Raw genomic sequence first — 14,591 nt, 5'->3', positions numbered from 1 at the left:
CTGGTGTAGATAAACGCAGTCCTCCATCTAACCCCGTCTGTAGAAATAACAAAAGACGGGATAACTTGAAAGATGTTGTCGGAAACTTCCGAGATTCACACCAACCTATATAGGCACACCAAATTCTGTAATAATGAGCTGCCGTAACGGGCTTCCTAGCTCGTAACATGGTTGGTATAACCGATTCTGGAATGCCCTCTCGTCTTAAGAGGGCGGTCTCAACAGCCACCCCGTCAAACACAGCCGCGCTAAATCGGGGTAAAGGAACGGACCCTGTTGTAACAGGTCCGGACGTAGTGGGAGCGGCCAAGGATCGTCTGTGATTAGGCCGCGAAAATCCGAGAACCAAGCTCTCCGAGGCCAATGAGGCGCCACTAGTATGACTGTGACGGACTCTCTTTTGATCCGTTTTAAGCAACAGATGGAGCAGCGGAAACGGTGGAAACAGATACACGAGGCTGTTCGGCCACGCGATTGTGAGCATCCACCGCCACTGCCTTTGGATCTCTCGTTCTGGACACATACTGGGGCGTTTGGCGATTGTGGCGAGATGCCATCAGGTCCACTTGAGGGTAACCCCACCTCTGGATCAACATGTGAAACACTTCTGGATTTAATGCCCATTCTCCTGGATAAAAATCCCGACGGCTGAGATAATCCACCTCCCAGTTGTCCACTCCCGGAATGAACACTGCCGGCAATATCACTTGATGTTCAGCCCAATTGAGGATTCGAGCTCCTTCCCGCATTGCCACGCGGATTCTTGTTCCTCCTTGTTTGTTGATGTACGCGACCGCCGTCGCGTTGTCCGACTGCACCTGAACAGTCTGAGACCGAAGCATGTGTACCGCTTGTCGTAATGCATTGTAAATTGCCCGGAGTTCCAGGACATTTATAGACAGCAATCTTTCGTGATCCGCCCAGAGACCCTGGAGCTGACAATTTTGAACTACTGCTCCCCAACCTCTGAGACTCGTGTCCATCATTAGAACTATCCAATTCCAGGAGCCGAACAGTTTCCCTGCGGTTAGATTGTGTACTTTGAGCCACCAGAGTAGAGATACCATTGCCCGTGGCAACAACCTCACCCTGTGGTGAATCTGCAGATGCGAGCCCGACCACTGTGCAAGCACATCCAGTTGACATAGACGTGAGTGAAATCTTCCGAACTGAAGCGCTTTGAAAGCCCCCACCATTGTGCCTAAGAGGCGAATGCACAAATGTACCGAGACTGTGCGTGGCTTGATCACTAATTGTACCAGAAGATGAATAATCTGTACTTTCTGTTCTGGTAGGTAAATTCTTTGATTTACCGTATCGAGAATCATACCTAGGAATTGAAGTCGTTGAGACGGAATTAGATGTGATTTCTTGAAGTTGACAATCCAACCGTGGTGAACCAGTACATTGTACGTTAGCAACGCATGTTGGAGGAGCATCTGTTGAGACGGGGCTTTGATGAGCAGATCGTCTAAGTACGGAACTATTGTCACTCCCAGGGATCTGAGATGAGCTATCACAGACATCACTTTGGTGAATACCAGAGGCGCTGACGAGAGGCCAAACGGAAGAGCCTGAAACTGGTAATGGTTCTGCCGTATTGCAAAACGCAAGAACCTCTGATGAGGTGGCCAAATCGTAATGTGTAAGTACGCATCCTTGAAATCTAGCGCAATCATGAATTCCTGTGGCTCTAAACCTGCAATTACTGACTGCAGAGATTCCATCTTGAATCTGTAGTAAGCGACGTACTGATTGAGACCCTTTAAGTTCAATATTGGCTTGACGGAGCCATCCGGCTTCGGTACCACAAACAGACTGGAATAATAACCCTGACCTTGTTGTACCGGGACCGGAATCAAAACTGCTGAATCCAGCAGGGACTGAATGGCAATTTGCAGAACTGCCCTCTTGTTGTCCGAGAGAGGCAGTCCTGTCTTGAAAAACCGCAGTGGCGGAAGACAGTCGAACTCTATTTTGTAACCTTTTAACACTAAATTGTGGATCCACCCATCTGTGGATGTCTGGAACCACGCCAACTGGAACGTCTGAAGGCGTGCTCCCACAATTGGAGATACGAGATGGGCTGGGAGCCCGTCATGCCACTGGCTTGTCGGTGACCTTAGTGTCCTGACGACTGGTGTTGGTTTGTTGGAAACCACATCCTCGACCTCGTCTACCAGGCGTGGCTGTTCCTCTGCCACGCCCGCGAAAGGGCTGAGGTCTAAAGGATTTGAACGCAGGTCCAGAGTATCTCCGTCTTGGTACCGTTGGAGGCAATGGTAAGAAAACAGACTTTCCTCCAGTGGCCTCAGAAATCCATTTGCCCAATTCAGGACCAAACAACTTCTCGCCACCGTAAGGTAACGCCCCTATACCTCTTTTGACCTCTGCCTCCGCTTGCCAAGAACACAGCCAGAGTACTCGTCGTACTGTAACTAGCGACGATGAAATGCGAGAAGTGAGCTGACAGACGTCCGTAGAAGCTGTACATAGATACTCCGCAGCCTCACAGATTCGATCAGCCAGAAGTATAAGGTGATCGTCATGTAGGGCAGACTTGAGTTCTGTTATCCATACTATGAGCGCCTTAGTGACCCAAATGCCAACCAACCCAGGTCTCAGCAGCACTCCTGCTGCTATATACATGGACTTTAGCATAGTTTCTATTTTGCGGTCTGAAGGGTCTTTAAGCGTTGTAGCAGTTGGCACTGGTATGGTTAATTTCTTTGTAAGTTTTGACACAGACAAATCAACCATTGGCGGATTCTCCCATGTACATGTCACAGAGTCTGGAAATGGGTAACTAGACTTAAATCTGCGAGGTATAGAAAACCGTTTATCTGGATTCTTTCGTGTTTCTATTAACATCTTATTAAGAGACTCCGAAACAGGAAAACACATTGGAGATCTGTCGTTTAGTAAATACGACTTCATCATTTGTCAGAGGCTCCTCAGTTTCTATAAACTTCAGAGACTGACGCACCGCTCTGATGAGATTATCAATGCCTGGGCTGTTAAAATCATCACCATCTGACTGCTGGTCCACTTCGCCCTCCTCACCCTCATCTTGCGCAGTGAGGTCTGGCATGGAATCGTCAGAATGCAACATAGCAGAAACTGGTAAAACATATGAAATTTATCCCGTCTACCCAAAATGAATTTGGACTTTTGGCAAGGCTGAGACGCCTCCGGTAGTTCTGGCGGTCTCACCCTAGACTCAGATCTTGCCGCTTCCCGCTCTTGTCGAGCGGCGGCCAATTCTGATTGCAACCCAGCCAGTACATTGGCTAGCATTTCCCATGGAGGGTCCGGGGAGGAAACTGGCTTTAAAACCGGAGCAGAAATTGTATTCGTAGCTGAATTCACAAAACATACTGTACATGTGGTAGATCCATCCGGTAACACACTGTTACAGACATTGCAGTGAAACTGCTTTTTAGTTTTTGCAGGTGTCTTACTCATTGTGCAGACAGACAATACAATAGACAAAGACAGACAACTTGCACGACTCAGTAAAATAATACTAAGGTGTGTGTGATATATATATCTGGCCAAATGCAGTGCACGTGCCAGTCCTATGAAATGTGATCCCAAATTCCCACTAACACGCCTGCGCCTCCGGTGGAGTAGAGATGTAGGACAGGAACGTTCTGGAATCACAACAGGAAGAACAGGAAGCATGGTTAAAATGGCCCCCCATGCCATGCTTACACTTATAATCACAGTACAGGTTATAATCTTTTAGAACAGATATATAACCTGGGATAGTGGTAACAAAAGCCTAATAGTCTATGCTTTTCTTATAATCTATGCAGCCTAGCATACTGCTGCTGATTCTCTCCCCCCCCCCCCCCCCCCCCCCGTGCAGCTGCGTGTGCTGTGAGCTCCCCCCCCCCCCCCCGTGTGCTCCGTGTACTGAACCACCAGGCGCATCAAAAAGGGGCCGGGAGCGGTAGCCGGGGAACGGACAGCGGGAGCCGGTGAGCGCGCTCCATAGAGCGGTTCTGAGTGGTGGGGCATTAAGCACCGGCGGCGGGCGGCTTACATTGCGCCGGGCGGTCTCTCAGAAACAGTGTCCCCACACAGCTGGGCGGCAGCGTGAGCTGACCGCCCCATCCTCCAACATACCTGGACGCCTGTGGTGAGGGCTATGACGGGGCTTCTCTGCAAGCTCCGTCCAGCCTTTTCTGCAGGATGTCTGCACTTGGCTGTGAGGGTACTCTTTAGTGAGGACCGACACGCCACAGCTGCTTGTAGCAGCTTCCACTATCCCGGCCCCTCGCCTTTTGGACGGGGGGGAAGGGATGTGGAGAAAGTGAAAAAATCAAAAATATAATAAAAATAAAAATATATTCAAAAGAAGTGTGGATGAGCCACACAAGCCTTGTTGCTACGACGAGCACAGAAAAAACACTGAGGTACTCTGGGATATGAAGGGGTGGAGTGTTCTAAATTTAAATATTCAGTGCCCTGTTCCTGCGGAAGCCGTCCATATCCCAAGAGTACTCGAGTGACCCCTAGTGGATGAAAAAGAAATCAATACCCTGGTGGCTAGTGGAGAAAGCTGCCCAGTAATCAGTGCCCACGCCAGCGCGCGGCCTGCCTGCTACGGCCGTGCTGGATCGCAGTAAAGTGTGGCAGAGGAGCCCCTTACCTCCCCCCTTGTCTACGGCCCCGCGATCCCAGATACGGCGGCGTGTGTGTGACTCACAGTTAGGAAGAAGCCTTTGTCTCAGCTGCAGTGACCCGGCAACCCCGGCGCGGGAGTATACAGCGCCGCTGGGGGTGATGGAGCTGCACGCTGTAAAGTCTCTAAGACTTTACCAGCAGCAGCCCTTGAAGTCTTCAAACAGAATCCTCTGTTCAGTCTTTAAAATTACTGCCTTAAGCAGCGTTTTTCAAAGTGCCTGCATACTGGCACCAACTTACAAACTGAGCTCACTGGTATGGAGGAGGGGTTATAGAGGAGGCGGCGCTGTGCATCTTGGTCAAAAGCTTTGAGCCTGCTGGTGCCTCGGATCAAGATCCTACTCTACACTCCGATGTAATTCCTTGTGGAGCCCAGTGTACCCCGCAGCAGAAAAGAAAATTACTATACATAATAACAAAGTATGTGGCTGCAAAAAAGAAACAAAAAACTAGCAGCCCAACCATTCATCGTGGCCGGCTCCTGCTGCACCAAACAAAAAACTGAATTGCCTGAGCCAGGAGGCGGGGATATAGGGGACTGGCCCAGTGCATCAAAGGAGTCTGAAAAGCTTAACTGTTAGGTGCCCAATCCGCTGTCACTTCATCATATCCCAAGGTAGATCCTGTGGATCACTGTAGACCCTGGTAGAGAAAATGGCTATACTATAAAGATACTGCACTATAACATGCTGTACAAATATATGTGCAGCATTGCAAGCATAAATAGGCACATTAGTATGTAAACAGTTGTATTGAAGTTCACTGTAGGATACAGTATTCTAAACAGTGCATAAAGATACGTCTATAAGAAAGTCAGCTATATAAAGATGTGTCCACAGACATGTTGGCTAAAGTTGTGCCATGTCCCATGAGACTGCCAGCGTTGGGTGCCTATTTTCACATCTTTATTGGCAAATTAAGAGTATCACTTATCTGAAACTCCATGCAGCGTGTCGCAAATTAATCAGCACAAACTACTGGTGCATTCTAGTTGCACCATGTTGCAACTAAGCGGCATTTTCGGCAACAAACCTCCACACCTCCCCCACCCCCATCCTACTGCATGGCGTATTGAGACTAGTTGTGAGGACACCTCTGTATGGTCACAGTAGGATACTTGTAATATATATTCTGGATTAGGTATGTACAGAATTCCACTTGTCTTATTTTGATTGTGTTAGAACTGGATTTTGACATGGGCGGAAATGATTCGCACCTCAGTCAAGATGATGAATGAACAGTATTCTTAAAACTGCATTTCAAAGTGTGTAAAATAAAAAGGCTTAGTATTCCATGTTATAAGGGTGCAGTAAAAACAATAGCAACAATAGTAATATTAGCAATTCTACATACCTGTTCGGTTGATTGAGGGATATCATTAAGTAATGCAACTGGTGCATGATATCCTGGTTTCTTCTGTTCAAATGTTGCTGCTGAACAGTCATCATCATCCTGCATGACAAAATAGAGATTTTATAAACACAATACCAAAATGCAATATCTAGAAGTTCATGTTGCAGCAAATTATTAAAGGGTGAAGTGACAGTAAAGGTGCATACACACTTGTCCAGCGTGTATGCATAGCAACGATGGCGAACATCGCTGGGCTGAAAAGCACTCAGTGCATACACACCGAGCGCTTTTCCCCCTGCCCAGCGATGTCAGCGGAGGTGAGCGCCTTTCCATAGTAGGACGCTATGGAAAGCCGCTCACCCCGCCGTTCATCTACTGGTAATACCCTGTAAAGTCTCTAAGACTTTACCAGCAGCAGCCCTTGAAGTCTTCAAACAGAATCCTCTGTTCAGTCTTTAAAATTACTGCCTTAAGCAGCGTTTTTCAAAGTGCCTGCATACTGGCACCAACTTACAAACTGAGCTCACTGGTATGGAGGAGGGGCATATACACTTGAGCATATACACTGGGCGGCTTTGAGCTGAAAGCAGCTCAACACACCAAAAGTGAGCTGCTTTCAGCTCAAAATCGCCTAGTGCGTATGGGCCTTAAGTTGAGCTAGCCATTCAGTAAACACATTTTCTTGTAAGGAAACAATGTAATTTGATATTTATTGAATGAAACGGAATGTAGTGTTCATCTAGAAGAAAATAAAGTCATTTTGGAAGTGTTTTACTAGATACAATTCTAAGGGTGTGTACACACGGTGAGATATTTTCTTTCGATTTTGACTATATAGTCAAAATCGCAAGATAAGTTAGTGCAGATCGCAAGGTGAAAGTCACCTCAGATCGCACTCAGACATCTCACATATGCCAAAATCGTAAGCACACATAGTCCGTATCTCAAGAAAAGTTAGTCAAAATCGGTGCTATCTGGGCTCTGGGGAGTTCAAGGGAAATCGCAAGTGAAAATCGGGCATAGCAAGGATCTCACCGTGTGTACACACACTTACTCTTATGGGGGTACACACGTAGCGGTGTGCTTAGGTTCTAAGCAATCTGACTAGATTGCTTACAAATGAAGCACACATCGCTCCATGTGTATTTTCCATTGCGATAGTGATGCGCGGCCCCATGGGTCGCCATCACGGACTCTAGAGTGGCTCACTTCACCAGTGGGTGAAGTGAGCGGTCGGGCCCCAACACCCCTCATTTATATGATATATGCATGAGATCCTTAGCCCTAGCAACCTGTATAAGAAATATGCACTCCAACATATTGCTAATTGTCAAGGATCAGCTCAGATGTATATATGGGTTATTAATCCCACCTACCCCTTTAAGAGTTTAAGCGAATTTTGCATAAACAAAACTTATTGATAAGAGAAATATGGTAAGAAGCTGTAGCTTGTTAAAAATTATAACCTTTAAAGGTCAACAACTCCCTATATGTATATGGTAGATCATTAGGCTAATAAGCCTAAAGAATTCACACTTGCAGATTAAATGAGTCGCTAGTTCGTATTTTTGGCAAGATTCCCAGATATTGGCAAGATGCCCAGAAAAAAAAAAGATTTTACTCACCGGTAAATCTATTTCTCGTAGTCCGTAGTGGATGCTGGGAACTCCGTAAGGACCATGGGGAATAGCGGCTCCGCAGGAGATTGGGCACAACTAAAAGAAAGCTTTAAACTACTGGTGTGCACTGGCTCCTCCCACTATGACCCTCCTCCAGACTTCAGTTAGAATACTGTGCCCGGAAGAGCTGACACAATAAGGAAGGATTTTGAATCCCGGGTAAGACTCATACCAGCCACACCAATCACACCGTATAACTCGTGATACAATACCCAGTTAACAGTATGAAAACACGTGAGCCTCTCAACAGATGGCTCAACAATAACCCTTTAGTTAAACAATAACTATATACAAGTATTGCAGACAATCCGCACTTGGGATGGGCGCCCAGCATCCACTACGGACTACGAGAAATAGATTTACCGGTGAGTAAAATCTTATTTTCTCTGACATCCTAGTGGATGCTGGGAACTCCGTAAGGACCATGGGGATTATACCAAAGCTCCCAAACGGGCGGGAGAGTGCGGATGACTGCAGCACCGAATGGGCAAACTCTAGGTCCTCCTCAGCCAGGGTGTCAAACTTGTAGAATTTAGCAAATGTGTTTGACCCCGACCAAGTAGCTGCTCGGCAAAGTTGTAGAGCCGAGACCCCTCGGGCAGCCGCCCAAGAAGAGCCCACCTTCCTCGTGGAATGGGCTTTCACTGATTTAGGATGCGGCAGTCCAGCCGCAGAATGTGCAAGCTGAATCGTACTACAGATCCAGCGAGCAATAGTCTGCTTTGAAGCAGGTGCACCCAGCTTGTTGGGTGCATACAGGATAAACAACGAGTCAGTTTTCCTGACACTAGCTGTCCTGGAAACATAAATTTTCAGGGCCCTGACTACGTCCAACAACTTGGAAGCCTCCAAGTCCTTAGTAGCCGCAGGCACCACAATAGGTTGGTTCAAATGAAAAGCTGATAACCACCTTAGGGAGAAACTGGGTACGAGTCCTCAATTCTGCCCTATCCATATGAAAAATCAGATAAGGGCTTTTACATGACAAAGACGCCAATTCTGATACACGCCTGGCCGAAGCCAAGGCCAATAACATGACCACTTTCCACGTGAGATATTTCAATTCCACAGTTTTAAGTGGCTCAAACCAATGAGACTTTAGGAAATCCAACACCACGTTGAGATCCCAGGGTGCCACTGGAGGCACAAAAGGGGGCTGAATATGCAGCACTCCCTTAACAAAAGTCTGAACTTCAGGCAGTGAAGCCAGTTCTCTTTGAAAGAAAATCGACAGAGCCGAAATCTGGACTTTAATGGAACCCAATTTTAGGCCCATAGTCACCCCTGACTGTAGGAAGTGCAGGAAACGGCCCAGCTGAAATTCTTCCGTCGGGGCCTTCCTGGCCTCACACCACGCAACATATTTTCGCCAAATGCAGTGATAATGGTTCGCGGTCACTTCTTTCCTAGCTTTAATCAGCGTAGGAATGACTTCCTCCGGAATGCCCTTTTCCTTCAGGATCCGGCGTTCAACCGCCATGCCGTCAAACGCAGCCGCGGTAAGTCTTGGAACAGACAGGGCCCCTGCTGCAGCAGCTCCTGTCTGAGCGGCAGAGGCCATGGGTCCTCCGAGGTCATTTCTTGAAGTTCCGGGTACCAAGCTCTTCTTGGCCAATCCGGAACAATGAGTATAGTTCTTACTCCTCTTCTCCTTATTATCCTCAGTACCTTTGGTATGAGAGGAAGAGGAGGGAACACATAAACCGACCGGTACACCCACGGTGTCACTAGAGCGTCCACAGCTATCGCCTGAGGGTCTCTTGACCTGGCGCAATATCTTTCTAGCTTTTTGTTTAGGCGGGACGCCATCATGTCCACCTGTGGCCTTTCCCAACGGTTTACAATCAGTTGGAAGACTTCTGGATAAAGTCCCCACTCTCCCGGGTGGAGGTCGTGCCTGCTGAGGAAGTCTGCTTCCCAGTTGTCCACTCCCGGAATGAACACTGCTGACAGTGCTAACACGTGATTTTCCGCCCATCGGAGAATCCTTGTGGCTTCTGCCATCGCCGTCCTGCTTCTTGTGCCGCCCTGTCGGTTTACATGGGCGACTGCCGTGATGTTGTCTGACTGGATCAGCACCAGCTGGTTTTGAAGCAGGGGTTTTGCCTGACTGAGGGCATTGTAAATGGCCCTCAGCTCCAGAATATTTGTGTAGGGAAGTCTCCTGACTTGACCATAGTTGGAAGTTTCTTCCCTGTGTGACTGCCCCCCAGCCTCGAAGGCTGGCATCCGTGGTTACCAGGACCCAGTCCTGTATGCCGAATCTGCGGCCCTCTTGAAGATGAGCCCTTTGCAGCCACTCTTGCATGGAACCTGCCAAATGGAATTGCTTCGTAGGAAGCCACCATCTTTCCCAGGATCCGCGTGCAGTGATGCACCGATACCTGTCTTGGTTTTAGGAGGCCTCTGACTAGAGATGACAGCTCCTTGGCCTTCTCCTCCGGGAGAAACACTTTTTTCTGTTCTGTGTCCAGAACCATCCCCAGGAACAGTAGACGTGTCGTAGGGACCAGCTGTAACTTTGGAAGAAATGGACATTGCACTTATTTTAGATGCCAGCTGGCAAATATCCCTCTGTGCATCTCTCATATATAAGACTGCGTCTTTAATATGCTCAACAGTTAGCAATATAGTGTCCCTGTCTAAGGTATCAATATTTTCTGACAGGGAATCTGACCACGCAGCTGCAGCACTGCACATCCATGCTGAAGCAATAGCTGGTCTCAGTATAATACCTGTGTGTGTATATACTGACTTCAGGATAGCCTCCTGCTTTCTATCAGCAGGTTCCTTTAGGGCGGCCGTATCCGGAGACGGTAGTGCCACCTTTTTTGACAAACGTGTGAGCGCTTTATCCACCCTAGGGGATGTTTCCCAACGTGACCTATCCTCTGGCGGGAAAGGGTACGTCCCTAGTAACCTTTTAGAAATTACCAGTTTCTGATCGGGGGAAGCCCACGCTTCTTCACACACTTCGTTTAACTCCTCAGATGGAGGAAAAACTACTGGCAGTTTTTTCTCTCCAAACATAATACCCTTTTTTGTGGTACCTGGGGTAACATCAGAAATGTGCAACACATTTTTCATAGCCTCAATCATGTAACGTGTGGCCCTATTGGAAGTTACATTAGTCTCATCGTCGTCGACACTGGAGTCAGTATCCGTGTCGAAATCTGTGTCTGCCATCTGAGGTAGCGGGCGTTTTAGGCCCCTGATGGCTTTTGAGACACCTGGGCAGGCACAGGCTGAGAAGCTGGCTGTCCCAGATTCGGAATGTCGTCAAACCTTTTATGTAAAGAGTCGACACTGTCACGTAATTCCTTCCACATAGCCATCCACTCAGGTGTCGACCCCGCAGGGGGTGACATCACATTTACAGGCATCTGCTCCGCCTCCACATAAGCCTCCTCATCAAACATGTCGACACAGCCGTACCGACACACCGCACACACACAGGGAATGCTCTGACTGAGGACAGGACCCCACAAAGCCCTTTGGGGAGACAGAGAGAGTATGCCAGCACACACCAGAGCGCTATAAAATACAGGGACTAACTGAATTTTATCCCCTTATAGCTGCTATATATTTATACTGCGCCTAAATTTAGTGCCCCCCCTCTCTTTTTTACCCTGATGTAGTGGAGACTGCAGGGGAGAGCCTGGGAGCGTTCCTTCCAGCGGAGCTGTGAGGGAGAAATGGCGCCAGTGTGCTGAGGGAGATAGCCCCGCCCCTTTTCCGGCGGACTTCTCCTGCTTTTATTGTAACTCTGGCAGGGGTATTAATTTACACCTATATAGCCTCTGGGACTATATATGGTGTACATTTGCCAGTCAAGGTGTCTAATATTGCCCTCAGGGCGCCCCCCCCCCCCCCCCCCAACGCCCTGCACCCATCAGTGACCGGAGTGTGAGGTGTGCATGAGGAGCAATGGCGCACAGCTGCAGTGCTGTGCGCTACCTTGAAGAAGACAGAAGTCTTCTGCCGCCGATTTTCCGGACTCTTCTTGCTTCTGGCTCTGTAAGGGGGACGGCGGCGCGGCTCCGGGACCGAACGATCGAGGTCGGGTCCTGTGTTCAATCCCTCTGTAGCTAATGGTGTCCAGTAGCCTAAGAAGCCCAAGCTACCACCAGTTAGGTAGGTTCGCTTCTTCTCCCCTTAATCCCTCGCTGCAGTGAGTCTGTTGCCAGCAGAACTCACTGTAAAATAAAAAAACCTAAAATAAACTATCTTTCTAGGAGCTCAGGAGAGCCCCTAGTGTGCATCCAGCTCAGCCGGGCACAAGATTCTAACTGAAGTCTGGAGTAGGGTCATAGTGGGAGGAGCCAGTGCACACCAGTAGTCTAAAGCTTTCTTTTAGTTGTGCCCAGCCTCGTGCGGAGCCGCTATTCCCCATGGTCCTTACGGAGTTCCCAGCATCCACTAGGACGTCAGAGAAATTACCTTAGAACGCTTTTAAAGGAATTTGAACAATTATAAATACAGAATCATCTTTATAACTGTTGTAAGCTTGTATTTAATAGCTAAAAGCACGTATAATGCTATAAAATAAGTTTCAACCCAATAAGTACAGCAGTTATGTGATTCTGTGTCTCAATTTGGTATTGATTAGAATGTTCATTGTTATAATCAATGAACATAACCAGCTAGTATATGTAATTTCCCTAAATTACATAGATATTTCTGTGAGAAACTATTTTGTTAAGAGCAATATGATTTCTCCAGCTGCAGTCACAAGGACATTTAGTTAACTCCCAGGCTAAGATAAAACTTTTAAGTGCGTGATAAGAACATTAAAAGGAGTATGTTTTGGAATGTCCAGGTGACAATGAAAAAAAGGCTTTCAAGATTAATGTACAGATGGCGATAAGAATGCCTTCTCATTAAATTAATGAGCAAAAAGTGATAAGAATATATTCAGAAATACTATAATTGGTTTAATTAAATTGTTAATCTTTCAAACGGTGTACTTTGATTGGCTAATACACTGCCATACCTTTATTCCTTTGTTCATTTGTGTATAAACGCTCCTAGAGCAACGAGTCAGATCAGAAATGACCTGATGAGCTTCTACATATCTCCTGTGTGTTGTCTCATTATCTTTGGTCTCCAGACGGCTGCTAAGTACAGAACCATTGACTGATGTTCAAGGGTATTAAACAGACAACCGAAGGACATTGATATACGGGGCCTATCTCCAACAATTGTAATAACAATTCAGTATCAAGTATGATTGCAAAGTTGAGTACCTAGCTTTATTACATATACCAAGTTATACCCTGCATTTTGGAGGGGTCCTTGAAAACCGAGGGGGGGTGGGGGAGAAAAAAAATGTAGGTAGGTAGGTAGGTAGGAAGGAAGAAGTCTCTTCAAAAAGAGAGACAGAATAGGGTAAAATGGACTGCTACAGTACAACATTTACCACTCTTTAATGAGGTGGTCTCTCCTCTGGTGTGCAGTACTATGGGCTTAATTCATGTATGTAAGATATGCAAATAAAAATAACTGTCTGGAACAAACCATGCTGCAGAGTAAGAGCAGAAAATACATTAATATTTTTCTGTGCAGGGTAAATACTGGATGCTTTTGCATGTAGCCCACAAATGTTAGACAGCTTTATTTTTACACTGCAATTTAGATTTCAGTTTTTACACACCTTACCCAAATCTAAATCTCTCTGGACGTTACATCTGTACCCACCTGCAATGCAACATGGTTTTGCCCAGTTGCTTGTTTTTTTCTTAACTTACAAACATGAATCAGGCACTATGGGGGTCATTCAGAGTTCATTGCTCCGTAGCAATTTTTACCAGTCGTGCAAACGCTAAGCTGCCTCCCTCTGGGAGTGTATTTTAGCTTAGCAGAAGTGTGAACGAAAGGATCGCAGAACGGCTACAAAAAAAATATTGTGCAGTTTCAGGGTAGCTCCAGACCTACTCCTAGCTTGCGATGACTTCAGACTGTTCAGTTCCGGATTTGACGTCACAAACACGCACTGCGTTCTCCCAACCACGCCTGCGTTTTTTCGGAGACTCCCTGAAAACAGTCAGTTGACACCCAGAAACGCCCACTTCATGTCAATCACTCTGCGGCCAGCAGTGCAACTGAAAAGCTACGCCAGACCTTGTGTAAAACTGCATCGGCCGTTGTGAAAGTACGTCGCGCGATCGCATTGGGAATGCCGGTTTTTTTGCTTCATCGCTGCGAACAGTTTCAGCTAGCGATCAACTCGGAATGACCACCCATGTCCAATGTTGCAAATCCAAGATAGTTCGATAGAACACTCTAAAACGGTGAGTATTTTTATTCCACAAAAAAAATAATTTTTTTTAATTAATTTTTTTTTAAACCACTGGTCTACCACTGCCCGTAGGTGCAAGGTTTAGAAGGTTTTGTAACGCGATACATTTCTAGTTTATGCATCATAATCACATTCCATGTATGATAATAAAAACAAAAAATGGTGTAAAGAAATAACTTACATCTTCTTGCTCATTTGCAGCGATTGAGGTCACATATCCTGTAAATCTACTGTCACTTCCACCATAAATTTCTTGATCAAAATAACCAGTTGAATCTAGACCAACTCCTTGTGCCTCATCAAGTGTAGCCTTCTTCCCTTGAATTTCACGTATCTGCGCTTCAATATCTGCAATAACAAATTTAGCATTAAAAACATTTTTTTAAAGGTTTGAAGCCTATTGAGTCGCTTGAGGCTAAATTCTACAACGCAAAAAGGAACTTTGACGTCACCACCACACGACCCGCAACAAGAGGGGGAGGAGCAAGGTTGCAACATGGGACCCAAAATGTACCCTCAAGGGCTCACAGCGCTTCGGGCTCAGTGGCTTGCTCTGCTTTAATCAACAG

The 14,591-nt window shown here is 46.8% G+C and overlaps 1 protein-coding gene across 2 annotated transcripts in view; it reads right to left on the bottom strand.

The window, feature by feature from the left end:
* SF3B1 (splicing factor 3b subunit 1) overlaps positions 1-14,591 on the bottom strand; it is a 283,573-nt gene that overhangs the window by 244,658 nt on the left and 24,324 nt on the right. For both annotated transcript variants that reach the window (XM_063934089.1, XM_063934087.1), the window contains exons 2-3: positions 14,204-14,370; positions 6,046-6,144 (exon numbers count right to left, since the gene is read on the bottom strand). In XM_063934089.1, the coding sequence (XP_063790159.1) occupies positions 6,046-6,144; positions 14,204-14,370 (266 nt within the window). The remainder of the gene's footprint in view (positions 1-6,045; positions 6,145-14,203; positions 14,371-14,591) is intronic.

This window comes from Pseudophryne corroboree, chromosome 7 (assembly GCF_028390025.1).
Source record: "Pseudophryne corroboree isolate aPseCor3 chromosome 7, aPseCor3.hap2, whole genome shotgun sequence".
Taxonomy (NCBI): domain Eukaryota; kingdom Metazoa; phylum Chordata; class Amphibia; order Anura; family Myobatrachidae; genus Pseudophryne; species Pseudophryne corroboree.
This window is presented reverse-complemented; position numbering and strand designations above follow the sequence as displayed.